Source organism: Lutjanus erythropterus, chromosome 18 (genome assembly GCF_056507025.1).
Source record: "Lutjanus erythropterus isolate fLutEry1 chromosome 18, fLutEry1.hap2, whole genome shotgun sequence".
Lineage (NCBI taxonomy): Eukaryota > Metazoa > Chordata > Actinopteri > Lutjaniformes > Lutjanidae > Lutjanus > Lutjanus erythropterus.
In genome coordinates, this window is record NC_139334.1 from 32,090,231 (window position 1) to 32,115,866 (window position 25,636).

Sequence of the window (25,636 nt, forward strand, 5' to 3'; positions counted from 1 at the left end):
GTTAACACTGAAGAAGCCTCTTGGATGAGAGGCGAAGCATCTTCAAGAACCTAAGCAAGTCCAGTTGCCTACAAGCCCCTGAGAGAAATATCTGGCTCTTTAGCTGCTAAATGCTCCACTGTGTTCACCAGCTTGTCACTAACTTTGTGTACTTGTTGTTTGGTGCAGGACAGATAGTATGGAGTCAAAGCTTTTGGACTAAAAACAGTTGCTTTCTGTGACTGGAAACAGTTTTGATGAGAGCAGGCCATAGGCCTTAAAACCAAACCATGCTGAGTGGAGTTGCAGAGTTGGGTAATAATTCTTTGAGGGTTTGCACTCTGTCGAGCAACATGTGAAAATATTAATTAGTACAACTTTAAAGTTCTCCATGATGATAAAGCTACATTCAAAGAACATTTTTTTAAAACTATTAAAACTTGGAGAAATGGGGGCTCTGTCAAAGGTTAACTGGTACAGGGTCAAACTGCTGGTAGTAGAAGTAGAGTCTTATTCATTCACTTTACTCACAAAGAAAGCAGCAGCTTCTTTACTGATTTGAACCAGTTAACTCTGGTCAGGAATTATGGCATCAGGTGATATATGACCATCCATTCATCTTCAGAGAAACGACACCTTGTAAGAGACCATTTTACTGTGATGATTTAGAGACCCTTTACCCTCAGGCTCATTCCAGGTACCCTCTCTCAGTTTAACGTTATGGACATGCTATAACAAGGCAGCATCTTCGGCGCCACAGTGACTCCTTTGAGGATAAATTTACTCAAAGTGGATCCTTGACGCCTTCCATGAGGGGTATTTTTTTCAACCACATTTAAGTATATTCATCCAAACATCTGGCATTTGATAATGAACTCGCTCCTCTGACTCCTATACCACAATTAGTGTGTGATTCATTCTCCCAGGAGTCATCGCTGTTGAAGGGTTTTATTGTAGCAGCATGGCGTATTGTCTTGTTCGACGCTTCACACTGTACTTAATTCGACCGGGGCAAGGATTACTGTGCTAAATGTGTGTTTGTTCATCTCCCTTTGAGCGCATTCATTGTGAGCACCTTTGTTTGTAGATAGCAAGGCATTTTCCAGATGTTGGTAAACAATGGACTATAGTCTAATTGTACGACTTGTCCAAACTCCCAACCTTAGTTCTGATGAGGAAAACAACAGAGAGGAATGTTTTTAATTCTAACATAATTATGTTAGGCTTTAGTTCATTACGGATTTGCTAATTTTGGATAAGCCCCGTTGGAAATGCTACAACGCTTTACACATATTCAGGTATGACAATGAGTTAAAGGGAACCTATTATGCTTTCTCTTATTTTCTGTCATATAATGTTACAATGTGGGATGTTTAAAGTTTCAAATATGAGGTTACCTTGTGTAAAAGCAAAGCTGTGAGCAAAAATTTCAGGCTCAGGCTGAGACCTCATTACAGATTTCTTTACTGATCTGTAATGTAATCTTTATTGATCATCTGTTTCGTCGACAAAGTACAGAAAAACACCCATCAACCCTCTCTGATTTGCAGCTGCTCTGACCAGAACTCTGATCTGGATCTGGACATTTTAAGAAGAAAATATTTTTTGTTTTTCCTTCTGATGTCCTCCGGCTGTTCTGCCTGAACTCTCAATGACTGACAGGGTTTCTTGATGGACTGATAGCTTTACTTGTAATGGCTGACTGCTGCTAACTGTAGCTTCTGTTAGCTAGTTAGGTCAGCTTGCTGAATAAAATGATAACATATCTGATAAAATATGATCTAGTTTCTCCTAAATCAATGAAAAAAGTTGTAAGTTGTGTTTTGTACACAGTAATCAGTGAGTTCTGACCTCAACAAATTCATTGCCCCAAACATCTGTAGCTTTTCTGTCATATATCAAAGGCATGGATGTATTTAGAAAACCTAGATATGGCATCACGTCCTGCCCTTTTCACAATTTTGCCTAGTGGCCATCCACAGTATTGCAGCAAAAAATCCAACTGCAGACCAAAATGGATTTTCCCCATAAGCCACCGTTATGGAAGAAATTTTTTTTAAAACTATTGTCATGTCACATTGAACTGCAAACAAGGTCAAACATGGTTTTATATTTGTAAAAGTTTCCTTAAGCCAAGAAAAGCAATATAATGTAAAGTCTTCAGGCAGGAACTTGCTGGCAAGGGAGACACTACTGCGCATATTCAGTGGGCTGCATACCCCGGAAATAAACCTGGAAGCTAGAAAACCTTTTTGCTTATCCACCAGATGAGCAATTCTCTGTGACCTGAATGGGCACCATCTTTGTGTGCAGTATCCACTTCATAATAATAGATATGGCTGATGAGACCACCCATGAGAGGATGAGATGGTGCTCATAAGCATTGGGTGCTGCCCCTCAGTAGACCTATGAAAGTTAGTCAATCAGAGAAAAGTGGACTTTTAGCCTTAAAGAGACAGGAGCTAAAACAGGTTGTTTCAAACAGAGGGTGAACAGAGGGGCTACGTAAAGGGCCAGCATAAGAAAAATAAGGATTTTTTTAAACTGTGAATCATACAAAGCTTCTCTAGTGAAGTCTCAGAATAAAAATATAAAGCTGAAAATCTGCATAATAGGTCCCCTTTAAGCACATTTTTGCTCAAGAATATAGTGCGAGTGAGTACTTGAGGTTATCTTCCCCCATGGACTGTTAATGGGAATGTCAGTGGAATGGGAACTACATTAGTGTGGTCTGAGGGGTTGTGCTACATAGGACACTTAATAAACCACTTAACAGTTTAATTGGAAATGAGGCTAAGAGAGCAATAACCTGTGAAATCTGGAATAAAGTACAATTGGACATACGCGCGTTGCTTTTCACAGGCACAGTCAGACAGTTCATTCATCCACCATCGCCTGGCAGTGACATTCTGTCTGTTTTCCTTTTTGGCAGAGTGTGACCCTCCGGGCCTTAATAACAAGCTTCCAGTCATTTTCCAATGGTATGACATTTAATGGTTTAGTCATTGCAAACTGCTCTCATTTGTATTTCCATAACATCTATTACCACAGCAGGAAGTAACTGCATTATGCCTCTGCTTAGGAGGAGGGACAAACTGACTGTCCCTGACAATGTGTCAGCATCAGAGGTGGGAAGTAACTAAGTACAAATACTACTCGTGATTGTATTTAAGTAGAGTTTTCAGGTATCGGTAATTTACTGGAGTATTTATTTTCCTATTGATTATCTTTATTTTGCATCATTACAAACTGCCTTCCCATCAAGACTGATTTCAGCCAAAATGGATGGGTCAATTGTCCTTACGGACATAGAAAAGATGATCAAGCAAAATAGGTGAAACAAGACAAAACTAACGCGACTAACAGTGTAAGAGTCATATCTAGATGAAAAAGAAGCAACAAGATATATAAAATAATGTATCAAGACGAAAAACAACATAAAAGACGTAACAGGACAAAAAAGATGCAACACAACAAAAAAGATGAAACAAGACAAAAAGAAAAGAAAAAAATGTAACAAGATGAAAAAGACATAACAAGACAAAAGACAAGTAACAAGATGTAACAACAGTCTTTTACTGTTATGCTTTAAGTACATTTAAGGGCTTGTATTTTTCACTTTTACTTGAGCAAAGAAATTGAATCAGTACTTCTACTTTTACCAGAATCTTTTTTGTTTTGTTTTTTTATCTCTACTTTTGTGTTATTCCTCCATCTAACAGACTAGAGCCTCACTTTTTTCTGCACCCCTTTGCTGTGCTATAGCATCTGTAATGGAGTGTTGATGTAACGTCAGTGTAAATTTAAGTCTGTTAAATCCTGTTAGTGGTTAAAAGTTTACCCACTCCTAAACCACTGGAAGTCCTTAATTTTAAAGCAGCTGCAGGAGGTGGTGACTTAGTGGTTAAGAACAGACCGACTGAGAGAAGTTAGTCCGCATCAAGATTTGGATATTTTTAGCGTCCAGTGATTTGCGTCTGCCAGCAAAACCAAATGGCTAGTATCGTCATTAAAAAACTGGCACTGGGGTCCGACAGGGATGAAGTTCTCACTCCAACGATGCAGAGATGTTGGATTTAATTCCCAGTAGCTCCAGCTTGTTTGTGTGTTTCGACAGATTTAGCTGAGTTTGTGGGTGGGAAGCCAGTGAGGGATTTCATTACTGTTGCAGTATTAGCGAGTCCTCTTGGTTCATTGTTTTTTGTTTTTTGTTTTTTTTTGGACTTTCATGTCCATATGATGCTTCTGCTCTGTGTGTTTCCCTCCAAATACTGTAACTGCTCACTTGAGAAGAAATTATTAGATTGCATGCAGTCAGATAAGGCGTTTAATCATTAGCCCGCAATTATTTCCAGGTCAAATCCAGACCTGCCTCAACTCATTAATACAAGTCCTGCAATCTGATCCATGATTTAAAATGCAGACTAGGCTACTCAGAAAATTACTCACTTGTGTTCTTGGAAAGGTATCTGTAAACTGGCACTGCACCTCTGCTCCTGCAACTGTGGCTAGCTTGAGGCTACAAAAAGCAAATACTTTTTGGCACTTTTTACAAGCAGATGCTATTCTCATGGTCTCTGGTTACACCAGATTCCCAAACATCTGATGTATTGTCCACAAATTATTATTCACCACTGGCTACTTTAGCTTATATGTCACCCAACTTAATGTACTAGCTAGCAGCTAGCGCACCTTGCTATTGGATGATTCATTATTTGGCTAGATGTGAATTTAACGGTTAAAAGTTGTGTTGTAGTCTTTCACATTAAAAAAAATTCTGGTGACTGATTAGGCTTCATAAAAAAAAACATTTTTTAGGACTGCCCCCTATTGGTCAACTAAAACATTGGTTGTCAGGCGGACAAGGGTTGTAGTAAACAACATTTTCATTTATTCATTAGTTTCAGGAAAAAAACAACCCCACACACACACCTCAAGCTCCACCGGGGCGCTGGGTCTTGGTTTTAGGTCTGTTAGCCTACGAGACTGATGAAGACCAGCTGGATGACAGAGAATACAGCATGGTGGTGATTTAATGTTGCAGTGGCTCCGACCAGGACTCTGGTTCTGAGGACAATGACAATGACAGGTTCAGGAGGCATGACGTGGTTGAGAAGCAAGTTTGTAGTTTAGATGAATTATTTGGAAATATACATCATCATCATTTTTTACCTGTCACAAACTTTTTTGCAGGTACATACCCATGGGTTGACTTTGGACAGGACAGGATGTCCTGCAATCCCCAGCTGTCTATTTAAAGGAGCAATATGTAACAATTGTGTGCCCAAAAATGAGTACAGCAGATTATGTAGTGAGTTGGAGCCATAGACAGTATTTTAAATAGGCTGAAATCTTATTTACTCTATTTATCTGTGGTTGAAGCTGTTTGAGGTTTAAGTTGTTTCCCCCCTGCCCTGTCCTCCTCAGACTCGAGGAGACTCAGGCAGGCTGCAGAAACACTGCAGGAGTGCAAGACACATGCAACATGGTAAATTGACAATAACAGGCGACGTCGAGTCCTCCACTGTAAGCTGATCAGCTGTTTATAACTGTCAATTGTCTGTCAAAGTAAAGTTATCCTGAAGCCCACTGCCTCGAAAAATGCAAACTCTGGAGTTTGAGTTCAGGGACTGCCTGTCTCACTGCCTGCCAGACTCCATTAACATACGGCTCAGTTTAACCGTTATAAACATCTACTCTTTCTAAACAATTATTAAGGATTTGTTATGACTCATACACAGACACTAACTCATTCGGCGGATATTCGACATGAATTTGAACTCTGATTAACGTGTAATGGGCAAACAACACACGTTACGGGCTGGAATAGAAGTTTCAAAGGACACTGCTGCTGTGGCGTTGCTGTCAGAGAAGCAAGTATTTTGACTTAACATGCTTCCTTAATCTCTGTTGACACATCAAGGGCATGTTATGATTTATTACAGGAAATTCAGTATATTACAGATTTATTACTCCAGACACACACATACAGCAGGAGCGCACAGCAGCCCTCAAAGGTTTTATTTTGTATCTTGGATATCACAGCAGAAACGAGTTCCCCTTTGTTTTGGCTCGTCCCTCTTAAGAGATGTGTCATATCAGGTGAGCTCCCCTGATAAAAATCTTTGTGTAGTCTATCCAATTCTCTCTTGTTGGTTTTGGTAATTTCATGCACTTTTTTTTCCCCCAATTTCCCAACCTCTGGGAAGAGCCAACCGAATGTATCTTGTCCAGGATATCATTTATTTAGAAAGGTACAGATGTGTTGCAGACAGATAATTCTTGTCTTTTTGGCACAGCGGTGGGTGTGTACGTGCTTGTGTGCGTGTCAACATACATTCCTTCACCATGTCAGGTTGGCTTCCCCATTAGCTAGCCCATTTCAGATCTAGAGGAGAGCTGATTAGGGGTCCTGGCAGCGAGGGGATTATCACGCTGGGTCAGACTGTACCCCGCTGGTGTCCACTGAGGAATGCAGGCAAATCAACCAGCGAGTCAGTCACGCACTGAGTCATCCCATCTGCCAGTCAGTCATCTGCCAGTGCTCAGCCAGTCCTCACATGAGATTAGCTTGGCTCTCTATCAGCAACAATTACTTCGTAGGATCTGTATGTCCTTCTCGACCCGCCGCTCACAGCTCTCACACACTCATATTCGACCTGATCATATCTCTGCTGGATGACATTGAAGATACCCCCTCTTATCTGTTGACCTGTTTTGTCTGTATTTCAGCGACAGGATTCATTCTGTTTTGACAATTACAGATAATAGACCTGAGAAAGGAGTTAGGTATTTTCATATGGGGGAGAGAGCCCCCACAGGGATAAAGGGGTCAAATGCTGCTCTCTATTTGGCGCCGAGTTACAGCCGTAAATTAAATTAGTGTAACTTAAACGTTGGGGAGTTGAAAACAACAAAAGCTGAGAATGACATCAGCGACTGAAGAGGAAGAAAGAACGCAGGCATGGAAGTCTGAACTACAAACTGAAAACTACTATACATAAACCTCAGTACAATAAAACAAGATGTTGGACCCAAAAATGCAGACATTTTTGTTATGTTAATAACAAAAGGATGTTCCACAGACTTGCAAATGAGACTGGCTGCTCGAAACCAAAAGATGGATCTAAAAAAGGGAAACAAATCCAAAGAAGGTAAAAGTAGAACACAAAAATCCAAAAAACAAATGCAAAGTCCAAAAAAATGAAGCATAAATCCAAAGCACAGGGGACAGACACATGAGGGCCAAACACAAGGACTAAATAGTCAAGGAACTAATCAGACACAGGTGAAACAAATGTAATCAAAAAGAGGAGGAACCCTCAAACCATGACAGATTTGAGAAATCTGTAATATATTTACTGTTCTAAAACATAAAAATAACCATGATATATCATCAGAGATTAAGGAAACATGCTCAGCTGAAATATCAGCTTCTCTGACAACAGCACCACAGCTAGCAAACATTTTCATTTTTCAAATCTCAAATGTTCCCTGAGAGTTGGGGTCAAAACTTCATTAATCATTTTATGTATTAGACTGAAACACTGTGTACGTAAGAATGTGTCGGGCAGGATGTTGAGCAGTTTCAGATGACGCCAATCAGACCTGAGCCGCACAACTTCCTCATGGAAACGTGGAGAAGGCAGAGGCAGAACTCAAGCGCACCATTCACACAGGTAGGACAAAAGAACAAACACACACACATGTAGATAAGGATACAGGCACACATGGAGAGAGAGAGAGAGGGGGACAAGATGAGAGGCCGAATCTCCTGGAGGACCAAGATCCAGATCCAAAACATCTGGAATGAGGCACCGACAACCACTGGAGTGAGACGGGTCCCAGGACGGCCGACGGTCCAGCACAGAGAAGCCTGAGTGAAAAGGGATGAGATGCAGGAGCTCGAGAGAGAGAGATAAAGAGATGCAGTGGTTTTTAGGAAATGTACAGTATTGTCATTGATAGGACAAACATGAACAGTACTAGTACTTAGTACTAGGCTTAAAAAACTGACCTGTCAGAAGGATGATGGTGAAAGGAACAACTCCAGTTCCACAAAAGTCGGGAACGCTATGTAAGACATACAAAAATAAAAACATAATGCAGTGATTTGCAAAAACTTGTCAACCCATATTCAATTGAATGTAGTACAAAACATGACATTTACTGTTCAAGCTAATTAACTTTATTGTTTTTTTGTAAATATACACACATACTGAATTTCATACCTGCAACATGATCCAGAAAAGTGTGGGGAACTGCAGACAGAAATTGTTGAAGTTTTGAAAGTGAAATTCTTTCTCATTCTTTCTTGATATATGACTTCAGGAGCTCAACAGTCTGGGGTCTCTGTTGAGCTGTTAATGCACCACACATTTTCAGTGGGAGACATGTCTGGACTTCAGACAGGCCAGTGCAGAATGTGTCTTGGCATTGTTTGCCGAAATAAGCAAGGGAAACTCTGAAAAAGACAACGTCTGGATGGAAGCACATGTTGCTCCAAAACCTGCTTGTACCTTTCAACATTTATGGGGCCTCAACAGATGTGACAGAACCAACACACCCTCTGATGCTCGCTTTTAAAATTACACTGGTGACAATCTGGATGGTCTCTTCTCCTGTTTAGCTTTGACATCATAAGGTCCCTGATTTCTGAAAACAATCAGAACAAACCAGCACAATTTACTGATTTTGCTAGTAGAGTCTGGTTTAGCAAGACAGAGCAATATTTGGCCCATATAACTGTGTTTTTCTGTTGGAAAAAGCTGTCTGATCCCAAGGAAAAGCAGTGAAAATATTCTAAATATAATGTACACTTACACTGCTATTGATTTTTTAGGTGGTTAAAATAAGTTTTGTTGCGGAACAGCAGTACATCGTTCCTATACTTGTACTGCTGATTCTCCAAACTCACGGCCACCATCTACACTGACTATGGATAACTACCTCATACAACCACACTTCACAATGCAGACTATCCAGATATGAAGGAGTGAGACCATTTACAATTTTGTAAATCAGAGGGAACTTGGCCTGACAACAAAAATCACAATGATCAAGTCTGGATAAAACAAAGGTGTAAGTCTCCGCATCAGCTATAGAAGAAGAGTTTATCTGTGTTACTGTTACAAATATATCATACGTGTTTCTATTGTAATTCAGTGCAATTCAATGTAAAAGGGTCTCTGTGGGTTACAAGGAAATCTAAAAAAAGAAAAACAAGAAAAAAAGCAGTATTTGCCATCAGGCTCAAACAAGGCAGGTGGTCCTGACAGGGTTATCATCAGGTCTGCACAGTTAGAAATGAAAAGGGCTTCCAGACAGTTAAAGGATAAATAGATAAAAGATAAAGATAAAGATACAATTGATAGGAATGTTCAGGAAAACAACAGAAAGGCTGTCTGGAATAGCCTGAAGCTCACTGACTGTAGTACCACCAGCGAGGGGCCTCCTCAGGGGGTCATTACTGCAAATGAGGCCAACAAGTTTGCAGCTTTGATGAGCACGACTTTTCCACTGAGCATGCAAACATCTTATCACTGTCCTCAAGAAACTGAGACAGCACATCCACAAATTACTATCAAGTTCACCATCAGTTTAAGCAGCTTAGAACAATTACAGCAAGTGACTGCTTTAAGTATATCACAAGAAAAAAAGGATTTATTCAGCTCAGACTCCAGTATATTATATTTAACTGAACAATAATTAAAAAAATAAATAAAAACTATAACACACCTCATGGCATCTTCAAAAAGAGCAAACACCTTGGTGGATGGCACACAGAAGACCAACAAAGATAAGGCTAAAAGGTTAGTCAGCTGGCATGAACTCCAACCTTATCAAAAAACCTGCATAGGTTGCAAAAGTACACACATTCTTTCCTCAAGTAGAAGTACAGACACTTGTGCTCATAGTGACCTACCAATGTCTACATTCACTTGGAGCAGCAGCCACAAGCTATACAGTAATTGCTTAAAAAAATATATACCTGAGGTGTTTGTTTCCCGTGAAAATGACCGGAGCTCTTTTTCTTCAAAGGACAAAGTTCAAAATCTTTTTCAAAGCTATAATATGCAATAATTCTGCATGAAATCACATATTTAGAACAAACCATTATTTATTAAAGGTACAGGTGTGTTTACTGCTAGCTGCTAATTGCTAAAACACAGGATTCAGATACAGATATAGTCAGAGAGTTGGAAAGAAGTTGGCAAATGTTACTAAACATAACATTTAAAAAAAAATTTAAGCAGCGGCAAAACTTATATTTTGTGCGCTTAAAAAGTTCTAGCAGCTAGCCGGGAAAGGGCGCAGTCCGACTCCGTTAACATGGCCTTTTAATTACCGTCACTGAACTTTAAAACCTGGTAGCCATGCCTACATGACATGTAACAAGCTAACACAGCAGTTCCCAAACTTTTTTTGGCAAGTCGCCCCTCAGAAGCAGAGATATGAGGGGGTGAGACATTTATATTTACATTTAACCCCCACCCCCCAAATCAAGCCTCACATCTACTATAAATCATTAACAATAATAAGGGAAACAGATGATAAAAAATAATTCAGGTTGAATTGTGTGTCACTTCATTCCACTGTAAGCTGATCAGCCTGTTGTCCTGAAAACAAAAGCCCACTGCTCTGAAAATACACACTCAGGATGATGAGTTAAGTGACTACCTGTCTCACTGCCTGTCAAACTCTATTAACATTTTGCTCAATTTAACAGTTACAAGCATCTATGCCTCCTATAAGATTATTAATGATTTGTTACGACTCATAAACAGACACTTACTTATTCAGCAAAAATTCTGCATTGATTTGAATGCTGATGTTCAAGGGACATAAAAAAAAAAAACAGTTATTCCATCCCAAAGTGGGAATTTAAGTGGGACACCGCGGCTGTAGCGTTCATGTAAAGTGAAGCGAGTATTTCAACTTAACAGGTTCCCTTGATTTCTGATGACATGTTGCTGTTATTTTCTGATTTACTATGGATTTCTCCTTAAAGCACAAAATTGCATCGCTGCCAGAGGGCTGCATCCATTGTGATTCCAAGCAGGTAAGACAGTCACCTTCCCGCGCCGTTTTCCTTATACAGTAACTGCCTGTGCAAACACCTGCACTATAAACTCAGTGGGCTTGTGTGTCAGAGCCAAAAACACTAGCGGGAAGCCATCTCATGACATTTCCCACCCACTGGGGGTGACAAGCCATCGCTGCAGTCCTTTGAGTCCCGGGATGCAAAACCTATTTTCCCGCAGCGGGATGCCACTTCTCTCCCTTTCATCCGCCTCGCTCTGGAAATGAGAATGACGTTCCATTAGCAAGGGGAAAGAATTCCCCACCTTGGCGAGTGAGAGGTGCAACACGGAGAGCCAATTGCCTAAATGAAATTCCAGTACGTGATGAGTGGGAAGTGAGAGGCTCGCTGGGTAGCCAGGCTTGTGCAGCTGCAGGCTTGCGTCCTGTCCAAACCCTGGAAGCCAAAGTGCTCTGCTTCTTTGCTGTAGTCTGCTTCAAGAACTGGATCAAGATTCAGATATAGAAGACCTAAGACTCGATCAGTCAAATTTTCTGCTTTGTGTGTGTCCAATTGTCTGCCTACATCTAGCTTCAGACACCTCCAACACTTCCTTACTTACATAATCAGATTGTCCATGTGTCTCCAAAGTAAACAGAGGAGGTTTCATTCAAACAACAGCCTGGACCTTTGGCTGTTGTCCATATAAAAGGAAGGGAAACTCCGCAGATACAGGAACAGCCCAGAGGAAGTGCATGTTTGTGTGCGTATTCATGTTTGTATCTCCCAGGAATAGACCTATTACTCGACGTAAGGTAGGTCCCTTGTTGTCAGGGTGATAATGTCTTTTCCTGCCTGGCTAGAAGATGAAGGCGCTTTTATCTGTGCAGCCACTGGAAACCTCATTTCCTGGTCCGGTTTTCTTTTCAGGGCCTCAGTCCACTCACTGCCCCAGCTGCCAGTGCTGAGTCTACAGGGAGAAGTGTGGAGGACTGAGGGAGGGACGTGGATGGAGGCAAGACAGTAAGGGAATGGAGATGGGGTGGAAGGAAGCAGAGATGAAAGTGGAAAGCTTGTGTTATGTCAAGTTTCTGAGTGATTGGGGCAATTTTTTTTTATCCACTGGAAGGGCACTTCAACATGTTTGTCCACCGAAAGAGCACTCTAGAGGGAACTTTACCACATTTTGTCCAGTGGAAGGGCACTTAAGAGGGCACTTTACTACATTTTGTCCACTGGAAAAGCACTCTAGAGAGCACTTCAACATGTTTTGTCCACTGAATCACACTCTGAAGGGCACTTCAACACGTTCTGTCCAGTAGAAGGGCACTTAAGAGGGCACTTTATCACATTTTGTCAATTGGAAGCACACTCTACAGGGCACTTTTGCATCTTTTCTTCCCTATAAGGACACCCTAGAGGGCAGTTTACATTTTCTCCTCTGGAAGTGCGTGTTAGAGAGCAGTTTATCATGCTTTGTCCACTGCAAGTACACACTAGAGAGAATTTATTACATTTTATCTACCAAGGGGACAACCAAGAGGACACGTCTTTAATTTAATATTTGAGCTTTTATGCTTTTAATTCACAGCTGAAAATGACAAAAAAAAAGGGGTAGAGAGACAGTGGGAATGACATGCAGCTATGGGCTATAGGTGGGAGTTGAACCCACGGCCCCTGCAGGAGACTCACGGTCTCAGCACACGGGGCAACCCCCCCCACACACATTTGTGCTTTAGTATTTATCTGAGAGAAACAAATTCCAGAGCAGACATAAATACAATATGTGGGTTTGTGTTCCAGACAACACATGTGAGGAACAGTCTGAGGCAGGCGTAATGTCACATGGTTCAGGTTCTCAGGCCTCTACAGCGGCTAATATTACTCACCTTGCAAACATCTTTCCCCAAACAGTTCACAGCTGCTTTCTGTTTGGATACACTTTAGATAGTGTTGTCTCTTGTCAAAACCTGGCAAACAGCAGAGAACCGCACAAAGGAGAACAACTTAGTAAAATGGTTAATGCTTGCTGTAGTTCAGAGCTGAAATGAACTACAGTTTTCTGGAAACTATTTTGAAAATCAAGTAATCATTTAAGTCTTTTTTTAAGCAACAAGTTGAGTCTATATGAGTTTTGACCTAATGATGGGAATTATTACTGTTTAATCCGAGGGAGGACATGAAGGTCTGAACCACATTTCATGGCAACCCATATTCCACTGGATTACATTTTCTCCACTGGAAAGGCACCCTGAGGGCCCTTCATCACATCGTCTGCATTGGAAGGGCACCCTAGAGGGCACTGAATCACAGTTTCTATCTTGGAAGGGTACCCTTGAAGACACTTTATCCTGTTTTCTCCACTCAAAGGGGCATAGTTGTCAAGACATTTCACTCAAAACTACAGATGTTACGCTCATAAAGGAAAAGTCATCGCCAAAGTAATTTGGATTCATCCTCTGGAAACCATGAATTTGAGATCTTTCACAGCGAGCATTTTGACCTGGTGATGTTGTCAGAAAAAAATCAGGCAATCACAGAAGTCTGTAGTTTTCTTTCTTAGGGAACAGAAGATCTGAAAATCTGTACAAAAATTTCAGTCGAACTGCAATCAGTCTAATTCTTGTTGCGATATTTCAGTTTGACCAAAACTGGTGGATTGACCAACCAGGCAGGTTGACAGTGTCCTACCCAGAGCCATGCAAAGGCAAGAGAACCAGGGGTTAGGAAGTAGGATTAAGTCCGCATATGCAAATATCAAAAGGCACTTTAGATTTCTAAGGACTAGTAAGACATTTAGGACCAAGTCAAGTGGAAATTAGCTCCATAGTTAGGGCTTAATGATGTGTCCCTGTTAAACTAACCTTGCTGTCACTGTCAAGCACACTAAAGCAAAAAGCAAACACAAGAACCAAACTGCACAGTTTTTAGACAGATATGATGCTCAGTCCAAAAAGCTGTGTAGTTACAAGCAAAATCAAAATCCCATAATATCTGATCATTGTCAAGCATTAATGAACCGTTGACAGTTTGCATCTTTTCGGCTGATCTCATCTGTTGTTCAACCGTTCTACTGCCAAGCACAGGAGCTGAAAAAGGACAGGCACCAACATGTATGACTGTAATTCAAATGTGGCTTATTTATTTATTATTACTGTCGAGAGGCATACATTACAGTGCAAACCATTCTTTGGCAAACGTACAATACAAATGTCATGATAGGTACTATAATATCCACGTTGACCACTGGTTAAGGGACAGTGTAGGTAAAGCATGTTCAGTCTTGCGGAGCAGTGCATTCCATTGACACTTGGGAGCTTTTGGGGGTGGAAATAAAGAGAGGGAACAATGATGAAACTAAAAAGTAAAAATGAACTAATACAACAGATATATGAATATGAAGACTGGTAACTCACAGTGCTTCGACAGCCAAACTTTGGGACACTTTTTTAGCCTGTTAGTGAGACACACACATGCTCATTCACACACAAAATTTATGAAAATATATCAAAATACTAAAAATCAGTCAAACATACGCACAGTGGAGCACATGAACAGGATGTGTACATACAGGTAATGTTGGAGGAGCCACAATCAGAAAAGTAATGGAGAGAAAAATGCACAACTGTAAACACACAGTTTGATGTAAACCTGTCCAGTATATTTAAACATATGATATGATACCAATTTACCAGTGCGACTGCCAGCCCCGTAATCCATCTGGAATCCTGAACGGAACATTCCGGAGAGTATTATTCCTGTTTAGTGACAGATGCTTGCTCAGGACGTTACCACATAAAGAAAACAATGGAAAGGAACACTGCAGCTGCAGCCGCTTCACCATAATTAGGAGCAAAGCAAAACAGGAAAACAAAAATGTGACTTATGTTACACTAAGCGAGCCAGCGCACGGGGTACGATGAGTGGCGTTTGTCTTTGTACAGTAACTTGTTTACACATGTATACCAGCTGACAGGAGTCGCTGGGATCAAACTGTCTCACAATAGCAAGATGGTGGAGACTTGTTTTGATTGACACTGTATATCCCAATCATCAGCGCCCCTCCCCCAACATTACCCTCACTTCCCCTCTCATATGGCTTCCATTACAGCGGAATGAGGGTCAGAGGGCTAGAAAAGCCTGCGCTCCACACATGCTCTGCTGAAAGACGTCACCCCCGCTCTGAAAATCTTTTGACATGGCAGAGAAACATGAGCGGGGTGAGCATTCCTAACCTACATCAACACTGAAGACGGTCGTCACGGGGGGGGGAATATTTAAACACTGTACACACATGAGCAAAAAACTTACAGGGGGGGAAAAAAGGTGGAGTCAAAGTTGACAAAGGAATGCATGCAAGCGTGTCCTTGTCTAAACTGGAGCTAGAAAGGTGCAGGTCCACAACAGCAGAGAAGAACAGTCACAGTTACGGTAACAGTCCTTCAGTTGTGTGTGTAGTCTGTGGACTAAAGACTATACATGAATAAAAACACATCTGTGAGCAGGCCAGAAGGAGAATACTGCTACGGTAGAGCTAGCAGTACCAAAGGCTAAACCCTGACCTCATTACAACATTCATACATAGTTTCATAGATACACACGTGCTATTTCGAAGTAACTAAATCATACATTTGGCTTTACAAGACTGAGGAAAATACTGGGACAAAGTTCACAACATTACAGTGGTAAAAATGGATATTCTTTCACTGCTTTCTGAAAGCAAAATGAAACTTGGAAAGGAGCACGACAGTGCAAGAGCTGGTTTGAGTGTCCTGCAATGGGGAGCGCTACATGGCTCCGCCTCACTCAAGTTCAGGACAGGCCAGCAGAGACAAGAAGTAAGGTAACTAACAAGTTGTCCATGGAGAGAGGAGCAGTAATCAGTAGACATCTCTTTTGCATTACAAACATTTTTGTAGGGCTTCACATTATCTTCATATGTAAGCATTTTTATACAAAAAGGGAGGAAGAAAAATACATATTCATAACATAATATAAAGCACCTTGGATTAAAAGATGAAGTAAATCTACTCATAAAAAGTCTTTTAGTTGGAATAAAACCATCCTCTCAACTGTGATGTATCATAAAAAGGCATATACTGAGTGTATATAGGTTGCTTTGCATACAAAAGACAATACTTTGAAGGTCTGTATTTAGTGATTAATTCATTAATACAAAAGGGGGAAAATAGCACCAGTTTTCCGCATCTCTAACCTGAGAAACTTTTATGAGACAACAAAATGGCTGCCGCCTTTCAATCTACTTCCCTTTCCTGCTCGTCGACGGCGAGTGGCCCTGCGTTTTGTCACCAAGTGTTAGTTGCAGGAGAGCAAACACAGTGGCTGTTTGTTACACTTCAGAAGCCGCGGTGGACTCTGAGCAAGAGGTTTGTCCCTCCTGTTTACAATCCACCCATTCATCCATCCATCCACCCATTGGTTCAGAAATAAATCCATTTAGTGATCGCCGGCTGGGTGCCAGCGGGTTTCAAACCGAGCCTCAGGCTGCTGGCCCTGGAGGGGGCAACAATCCGAAAGGAAACAAAAACCACCCCCCTCCCCTGATCAATGTGAAAGGATACAAAATGAAACAAAACAAAACAAAAAAAAAAAAACTGAGGCTATTGGGTCTATCGAGGCTGTGGATAAGCACACCTTCATGAGTCTCATCCTCTCTCTGGATGTCTGTGTATGAGTGTATGACTTTCAGCCATTAGAGTGTGTTTGTTGGGGGGGTCCTGAGGGTTATTCATGGCGGGTGTCTGCTTTTTGTTCGAGGCACACCGGGCAGCAGGCGCCTTTTAGCTTGACGGGCCGTTTGCACTCGGCTGGTGGACAGGACTCCACGAAGCATGTCACCTGGGCAGCCTGAGGGGGCAAAGAGGGGGCAACAGGTCAGTTACCTGATTAGATTGGTGGGGGTACAGTATGTACAAATAAAGCATAAAATCTAGAGCAACTGGGAACAGTTACATACAGTAAAAGACACATTAAATAAGATCAAACATGCATATGTTCAGAAAATGTGTGAAAATAAGAAATACGGTGTGAATATAAAATGTGTGAATGAGTGTTTTCAGTACGTGCGGTCATGAGCTGGCTCTGTCTTGTGTCTTTTGTTTGGCAGAGAGCAGAAACAAACGTTTTGCCTGTGATAAGCCTCTAGTGAGGTGCTTGATGACAAGGCTGAACAGAACAATAAAGTTCTTTGTTTTACAGCAAGAATGATGTGTTGAACCGAACTGTTCTTTCCCAGACGGCCCTCCTCACTGTGCTTCTGCCTGCCAAATTTAATTATTACAAAAATCCTCCAATTACGGGGAGGCGTGGAGGGTGGAAGGAGATAGTTCTGGGGGAAGCCAAGTGCAAGGAGAGAAACACAAAAGAGAAACTGACAGGTGTGTTATCAGATGTGGTGAGCAAAATAAACTTTAAGTAGGAAAGATGGCAACAAAGGTAAGTGGGAGTGAAAGGGAGGACTGAAGGAGATCAGAGGAAGACAGGTTTGGCATGGAGCTGCTATCTCTTTTGCCAGCAGCTGGCATCGAAAAAGTGTCAGAGATAAAGAATGAAAGGCAGAGAAGTGGCCGGTGCACCGTGGTGCCAGGAGGAGGGTAATGCAGGAGGAGGTGTGCCAGACAGAGAGAAAGTGGGGCATTTAAACTGGGCAGACCGCTCAGATGGAACAGGCTCTGACAGACAGACAGACAGCCTGTCCTCAGTGAGAAACATGAACATCACTCATTCTGAAGAAATGGGACAAAACCCTATTTTGAGTGAGGGATGATTTTTACTCCTCAGTTATGCTGCAAAACTCTTGGCTATTAAACCTTGTAAGAGGCTGACCTCCTAGTGATGATATTTTTTTTAATTAAATGTAGACATAAATTCAGTGGGATGGAAAATCTGATGGAGTTGACAAAATGTTACACTTTTTCATTTCACAGCATAGTCATAGTGAGCAGCCATTTTATTTTTTAAAGTCGCTCAGAATTCTCTTATCGCTAATCAAAATATAATAATAATATATAATCAAAATACACATTTAAAACATAATTCTTGAGTTATTATGTTACAGTGAGTTAACATGTTATGGATGTTTACCAGTGCTTAAGCAGCCACCAGTGCTTATTCCCACCTTCTTTAAACCAGGAAATGAACTAGGGGTCCTTAGGGTATAGCTAACCCTTTTTATGCCTGATTAAATCGTGTTTTTTTTTTTTAATCTGACAGATTTTCAAAAATAAATTGATTTTAAAACAATTATAATAGCACATTAATTCATCATAATAGCACATTTTACACCCATGTTATCAGTAGGTTTTGTTAGTTTTACATTTTGAAGGATTTTAACACATTTTTAAACTACATGAAGTTGTGAATTCTTGTCTGGGACAATGCTGTTTTCTGGCACTGAGAAAGTTTAGAAATTAAAAACATTAAAGCAAACCAAAACACTGGTTTCATTGTTTGCATTAATTATTTTCAAAGCTTTTTTTGGTAGGACATGATTTGTCCCAATTCTCATGAACGGCTGACAAATGAAAACCTGATCAGCTTCTCAGAGAGTTAAAGAGGACTAGACGAATTAGTGTGTGTGTGTGTGTGTGTGTGTGTGTGTGTGTGTGTGTGTGTGTGTGTGTGTGTGTGTGTGGATTTGTGTAAATCACTTGTAGTACATATTGATTCATATGTTGAACATACTCTGCATTCACATGTGGTGCACGAGTCCTTTTTCCATCGCTCTCCATCTGTTCGCTCACGTCCCTCACTATCAGTGCAGTCACTCTTGCTCAGACGGGACTCCAGTCTTTTAATCTGTAAAGATATAAAGATGTTAATATTTATTCAGAGCACTGCCACATGTCGCTTTAGCCCTCAAACAATTTTTTACAAAGCATGAGTCACACACAGTACATGGAAGTATGTGAGTACTGCATGAGTGCAACAAGAAATATCAAGTGAAAGATATTACCGTACTGAATATAACACAACAATCCAGCACCCTCTAAAAAGAGACTTTGAGATCCCAGCTGCTAAAAAAACCTGCACATACACAATGTATGATTGTGTATCTGTAAGTTTGGCCTCAGTTTTTACAGCTTTATTTTGATACAGGACAGGAAACAGAACTGAAAGCCAGGAAGGATGACATGCAGCTGTCTAGACGGGTTGGAAATCAAACTGTGAACCCCTGTGAGGGGAGCTGTGGTATGCTCTGACCGCTGCGCCACCGAGCATGAAAGCAGTAGCTGATTGCAAAAGGCATGGAAGAGTAAGAAGAAGTAGTCGACATAACTAGAAAATGCATTAATCCATACTGTCAAAAGTAGAGGCTGAAGTCTTGTCATTTAAAGTTTTAATGAAGTGTGTAGCTGAAAGTGTGCTGTAATAGAACTTTCTGAGTTGAAGATAATTTGAAGATTCTTCCTGTTCACTGCTACTGTAAAAAAAAATATGAAAAAAACATGTTTAAAAAAGTGTAAAGGGTAAGAAAAGTGAATATGAGCACTTACATGTCAATAATGACATTTCAGTGGTTTCTGTAGACGAGTATGCAAAAGTAGTAACCTTTATTTTGTTCCCGTCTGGGGCTGAAATTTTTGGCCAGGTCAGAGATGAGTCTGTGTGTGTGGGTGTAGGTTCACTGTAGACACTCACCTGCTTTCGTAAACTTGTGATCGTCTTCTGCATGTCGGAGACAAAGTCCTGGAAGTCGTTGATTGAGGGTTCAGTGCTTTTTTTGGAGGTCAGAGTAACATTTACAAGACTTTCAGCAGCTTCCTCCACTCGGCTGTAAAGAAAAACATACAAACATGAAATTAGGCTCAGTTTCTACTGACTATCATCTCTTTTATAATATACCCTCAGACTAAATAGACCATATACCCTTTGTACCATTTATAGACAATGTTTGAAACACACATTTTAAGTTGAGAGTAGATCTCAGTAAAGGTAAAAGTTATTCACAAAGCATCTTAGCCCTTGAAAGAGTTCCCAGGGTGAAAAAACTGTTAGAGTAGTGAGGAAGACTTTTAACAGGCTTAAGAGTTTCTTGAACAGAGGAGAAAATGTCTGAAAGACAAGACGGTGCAGAATGAGAGTGAGTTAGTAAAAACCACACCAGATTAGATCATCCAAAGTGTTTTACAAAACACAATAAAACCAGACCTGACTGATAAATCTCCCTCGTAACACAATAACGCTTTTATGGCAGAAATGAAAGTGATCACAACACTAAGATATTTACAACTCTTACAACTTGCCCTCAGCAGAGTGATGATTTTAAATGGTGACACACTTCATTTCCACTGGGTGTCCACACCGCAACACACTCATGAAAAGGCATTCATGGTCACAGGGGGCTTCCCCCATTAATGTCAAATATATTAAGTACTAAAATGACCAGTATGGTAACTTAATAACTTATTTTCATAATCAATTAACTGGCCAATTATTTTCTTGATTAATCAACAGCTTTAAAAGTCAGAAAATGGTGAAAAATGTCAGCCATTGTTTCTCAAACTCAGGAGGAGAGGAGGAAAAGAAACCAACATATATTCACATTTATTAATCAAATCAAAATAGTTGACGATTAATTAAATAATAGGTTAATAATCGATGAATCATTGCAGCACTATAAATAAACATAAGCAAATACATACAACAAATAGGCCTGTATTTAAAAGTTGTGTAGACTAATTTTCAAGTATGATTTATAATTTATTCATAAATAGTATTCATAATTACAACATGTCTATTGATTTTACCATCCATGTGCAATAATCAGGTGTTTTCTTATCACTCTATGTGCAATATGAATATTTTCTCTGTGCAATGGTATAATTTTTTTTTTTATATTTCCTCTAGTTTATTGATGCTTCCTTATATTTTTGCTGTCCAGTTAACTGCTGTGACACTATAAACTTCCCTGTTGTGGGACTAATAAATGATGATCTTATCTGAGAAGTTTCCTGACTCACTCCTGAGCTGGGAGCGCAGGCCCTGGTGTTACCTGTTCTCCTGGTTGCTGTCGGCAGGTCTGTCCTCTTCGTAGCTGTGCTCAGCTGATCTGCGTCCTCTGAAGTGGTATGACAGGGCGTTGAACTGACCCTTGGTTCTGCAGTCTGTTGGAGTTGAAAACAGAACAACACACTGTGGTTCACTAACCCACGCTGTCAAGGAAATGGGAATTTATTGCTGAACCACGAGGCTTTTCATTATCAACACAGACTTTCTTATTCAGCAGGATAAAATGGCAACAATGGGGAAGCTTAATGACCGCACGGCGTAAAGGAAAGTGCTGGTGTAGAGAAATAGGCAAGTCTTTTCCGTCTATGCATGACATCAATACAGCCACAACATGCATATATATATATATGTACATGAAACAGGAAACCATCAGTTCTGAGGCCACTTTCTTTGTGCTTCAAAGTGCTGATGTAAGACCGAGGCTGACAGTAATACCACTCACATGGTGCCATCTTTGTGCCCACATCAAAGAGAAATAAAGACACAAACACAGAACTCTCCTCACGCCCCGCTGCACACCCAAGTCATGCTGAGTGTCAGCAAAGAGCATCATGAGACAGTCCGTAATAAACCTGATGAATGGGTCCAGGCCCTGCAGAGAGGACGGCTTCACCTTTATCAGTCAGGTTTAAAGCCGGCTGCTCAGCTTCACAGAGCCTTTGATTTAGCAGACGGCAGTCTGTAAAAGACAAAGACTATCTAAACACAACAAGACATCCTATCTCATGCTGACAGACACGCATGGGCACACACGGATGCGCGCTTGTACGCTGCTGCGCTGCATGCTTACCCTCACACACACACGTACGTTAAAGTTCTCAGCGGTGTCCTCTGTCTTAATTGAGCCAAACACAACTGTGAATCTGGCTGCAGCTTAATGGACAGACAGACAGACAGACAGAAAAAAAAAAACTTGTCCTCCCGCTTGTTTCTGGCAGGATACTCTCTGTTTATTAGCTCAGCTCTTCCCTTGTACATTTTGTCAAGGAAGGGTGAACACCGAGGTCAGAATCTGGGATGAAAGGAGAATAATTAAGAGGCGCCATGTGTTGCTTATTAAAACGTGTTTTTTTATTCCCTGTACACTGAAGCTTGTTTTCCAAAGACAATGAATTGATGAGGCGACCTCATTTCAGTTCAGTTTAGTCTTCTGAAAGCTGAGATGACCTAAAACTGGTTGCACAGCCATTGTTCACACTTTATATCACAGAATTGTGCTGAAGCCATTTTTTTTCAGGCTTCATCAAGCAAGAATCCATTCATCCCAGATGCAGAGCCATTTCTGATTGGCTCTCAGAGTCTTGCCTTAAAACTTAATATGAGTAAAACGTTTTTTTTTTTTTAACTTTATTTTTAGAAAAACAAAAATAGAAATACAGTAAAACAAATTGTTGGTCACCTGTACATTCATACTGATGTTATACTAATGCACGTCAGTTCATACAATGGCAGGTCAGTGATGATACTGCAAAAATTGATCAACCCAAAGTTTTAGCGAAAAAGTAATTCTTTCCATATTTTGAACATCCTTCTCCAAAAATATTCTCTGTTGGATTACCTCCTGCCAAAGGCTGAATGTCTGGACACCTTCTAAATATAAGGAAATGATCCGCCAACATCGACCCCTTTACATCTCACCTGTCTGTAAACATTTTAACATGGAGGTTGTCAAATATCTAATCAAATCCCGCCAACAGAATTCTCTCAAAAGACCTGAACTGGTGGAAGTAGACATTCAAACAGTCCACCTGTGAAATGACAAGTCCAGATTCTTTTTCCTATTTTAATCTGTTTGTGTGTTTCTTAATAGATTAAATACTTGTGCATAAATTTCAAACAAGTTTCCTATTGTTCTTACTTTTATATATGCCAGTAAATATGTCAATTAAATTAGTATCGCATTGATCCATTAATTTTATCTCATGATTTAAATAAGTCCTGGTTTGTGAATAACTAAAAGAATCCAGTCTTTGTGCGCACTTGCACTGGTTTTAGCTGATGGAAGTCATCAACATCATCATCATCACATGTCATATTATAAGAATGGAAGGATTCTGATTGTTTCACATTTCTGGGACTCCTTACTGAGTCACAGCTGTCCTTTAGTAAACAGCAGGTGAGTAACACTGTAAAATTCAACCTAAGAAACTTGAGGTTTATCTGCTCATTTGCTGCTGCAAACATTCAAGGACTCAAGGAACTGGACGAAAAGTTACCGTGGTTGTAAAATCATTCAGAGGTGTAATGTCCTGTGTTCCTTGCTGATGCTAGTTTAGTGTATAAAGTCATCAATGAAGTGGATTGTCTCCCATTAAAGGAGTTCATCTCTGTGTGCAGACAGAGGGAGGACCAACAGATGTGACTGTGTGATAATGTGCAGATCTACTGAGTCTGGAGGATCAGCCTTCTCTGTTAGAGCAACAAACTTTTAGAGATCAGTGCCAAGCTATAGAAAACACTGCTGCAGCTTTACTTATTTGAAAGGGACAGTTCAACCAAAATCAAAAGTGCATTTTTTTCCCCTCTGGCCTGTACAGCTGTTTTAATGTGAGCTGCAGTTTGGCGATATCTGCTGTAGAAATGTCTGCCTTCTCTCCAATATAATGGAACTAGATAAGTTGTGGAACTCAAAGCGCAAAAAAAACACATTTAAAAAAACAAAAAAACAACAGCGATGTCTCCAGAAATCATCACGTGGTCACTCAACATAATCCACAGACTTTGCTGTGAGCAGTTTCATGCAGGAATTACTTTCTTTCCATGGTGGAGTCTACCACAACTACTTTCTTCCTGTAGTGCAGTCTGCCAGAACTACTTACTTTCTACTACAAAGAAAATAGTTCCTAGATGAAACCGCTCACAAATGTATTTTTTGGTGCTTCAAGCGGTACAGTCTCCATGAAAGATTCCTCCAGAACTTGGGAAACACACAGCAGAACTATTTAGACTGATAAACAGCTACAGGTGAGAGGGAAAATATGTATTTTTGATTTTGTGGTTAACTGTCACTTTAAATCTGAGTTGAAATCATGGCTTAAATCAACCTGGGCCCCGTTTCCCAGAGCCTTCGTAGCACTACGTGCATCATAAGTCGTACGCCCAGGTCATTTACTCTACGCAATATTGCTAAATCTTACTGTTGCAGATGTTATCGTTGTCCAGTGAATATCTACTGTCCTTTATCTGTGTTTCCAAACTACACTGATGATTTTTTGGGGGCAGAGATGTTGCTCTCGGTTTCCTGCCCAGGGACTAACAGATGAAAACCAGCTCATAGCTGACTCTGGTACAGCTAAGAAAAACTGTGCACTTACACCATCAAACAAACAAATAAATTCTTCTGCATATTATTCTGAATTGACTGAGGATCAAATGAGTGTTTTGAACTCTTTCATTCATGGTGATACACATTTTTCAGTGAGAGCAGACACACTGGTGGCTGTAGCCCATATAAATGTGAAACTGTGTCTGTTTGTGGGTTGAATCAGTGGCGTGAATACACACTAATGTGATCTGTAAGCTGCTTTTCATGCAAAACTTCTTGCATCACTTCATTAATGATTCAATGGAAAAGGGTGGGGAGGCTGTGGCTGTATGTGTTACAGTGGGCAGTAAATGGCCACATTATGTCACTGAAAAACTAAAAAAAATGCCTTATTGCTGTTGCGCAAAGTTGATCATTATGATTTCTCAATGTGATATTAAAAAATCCTTGCGTAGCTTTCAGTCCCTAAAGTTTAATTAATGTAATTCCTTAGATTATCCATCGTAATCTGAGCTATTTTCTCATTTCACAGCTGATTATATCTCCAAACAAATGAAACAAGGCAAACAATCACTGCAACCCTCAATTATCTTTAACCCTAGTTTATTATAACAGCAGGGGGTGCCTCTTCATTCATCTCCTTTTTTTCGCTTTGTCAGCTGCACCCATGGGTGGAATGTTTAAACATCCAGGATTTAACTCAAATACTTTCTCTTCCCCCTGCAATTAGAGGGAGCAGCCTATGAGAAGCTCAACACTGGTTATGTCATGAGTGTGCAGGAAGAGGAGGTCTGGTTGATCCGGCGGAGTATAAATGGCATGACATTTAATGGCATTTGACTTCAAACTTTTTTTTCTGACAGAGGGAAGTTTTGCCTTTCTTGAAGCCACAGAGAAATGATCCCAGGCAAAGTTTATCCGCAGTCAAATCTCCTTTTCATTATGAGGTGCCGAAGCCCGAAACAATGTTTATTCTTCCATTCTCCACTATTTCATCTCTTCCTCTGAGTCTCACACGCAGTCGAGTCGCATTTACACTAAGTGACATCTATTTGACCTGAGCCGTACAGGCAGGAGGGCTGTCGAGTAAACTGCAGTTAAAGAAACAACCGTGTGTTGTAAATTACCACATACAACAGGTGATTAGGGTGAAGCCAGGCTGCCTTGAGGAAGACGTTATCACAGGGATGTTGTATGGCTTTAATTTGACCGAACGGCCCAGATACTGGACGAGTGTAAGCCAGTCGCTGAGATGTCTAGGCAACTTCCTGAGCTGTTTAACAGCGTTCTTTCATCATAACAAGGCATATGCTTTCAGTCAAGATGACAAAAGATGT

General features: G+C 40.6%; 1 protein-coding gene across 2 annotated transcripts in view; it reads right to left on the reverse strand.

The window, feature by feature from the left end:
- Positions 1-14,122: 14,122 nt before the first annotated feature.
- The window catches only part of pxdn (peroxidasin), an 84,118-nt gene continuing 72,604 nt past the window's right edge, over positions 14,123-25,636 (reverse strand). For both annotated transcript variants that reach the window (XM_084742239.1, XM_084742238.1), the window contains 4 exons: positions 21,018-21,129; positions 19,664-19,796; positions 18,707-18,820; positions 14,123-16,870 (listed from right to left, as the gene is read on the reverse strand). In XM_084742239.1, coding sequence (XP_084598365.1) covers positions 16,748-16,870; positions 18,707-18,820; positions 19,664-19,796; positions 21,018-21,129 — 482 coding nt within the window. In that variant the 3' untranslated portion in view covers positions 14,123-16,747. The remainder of the gene's footprint in view (positions 16,871-18,706; positions 18,821-19,663; positions 19,797-21,017; positions 21,130-25,636) is intronic.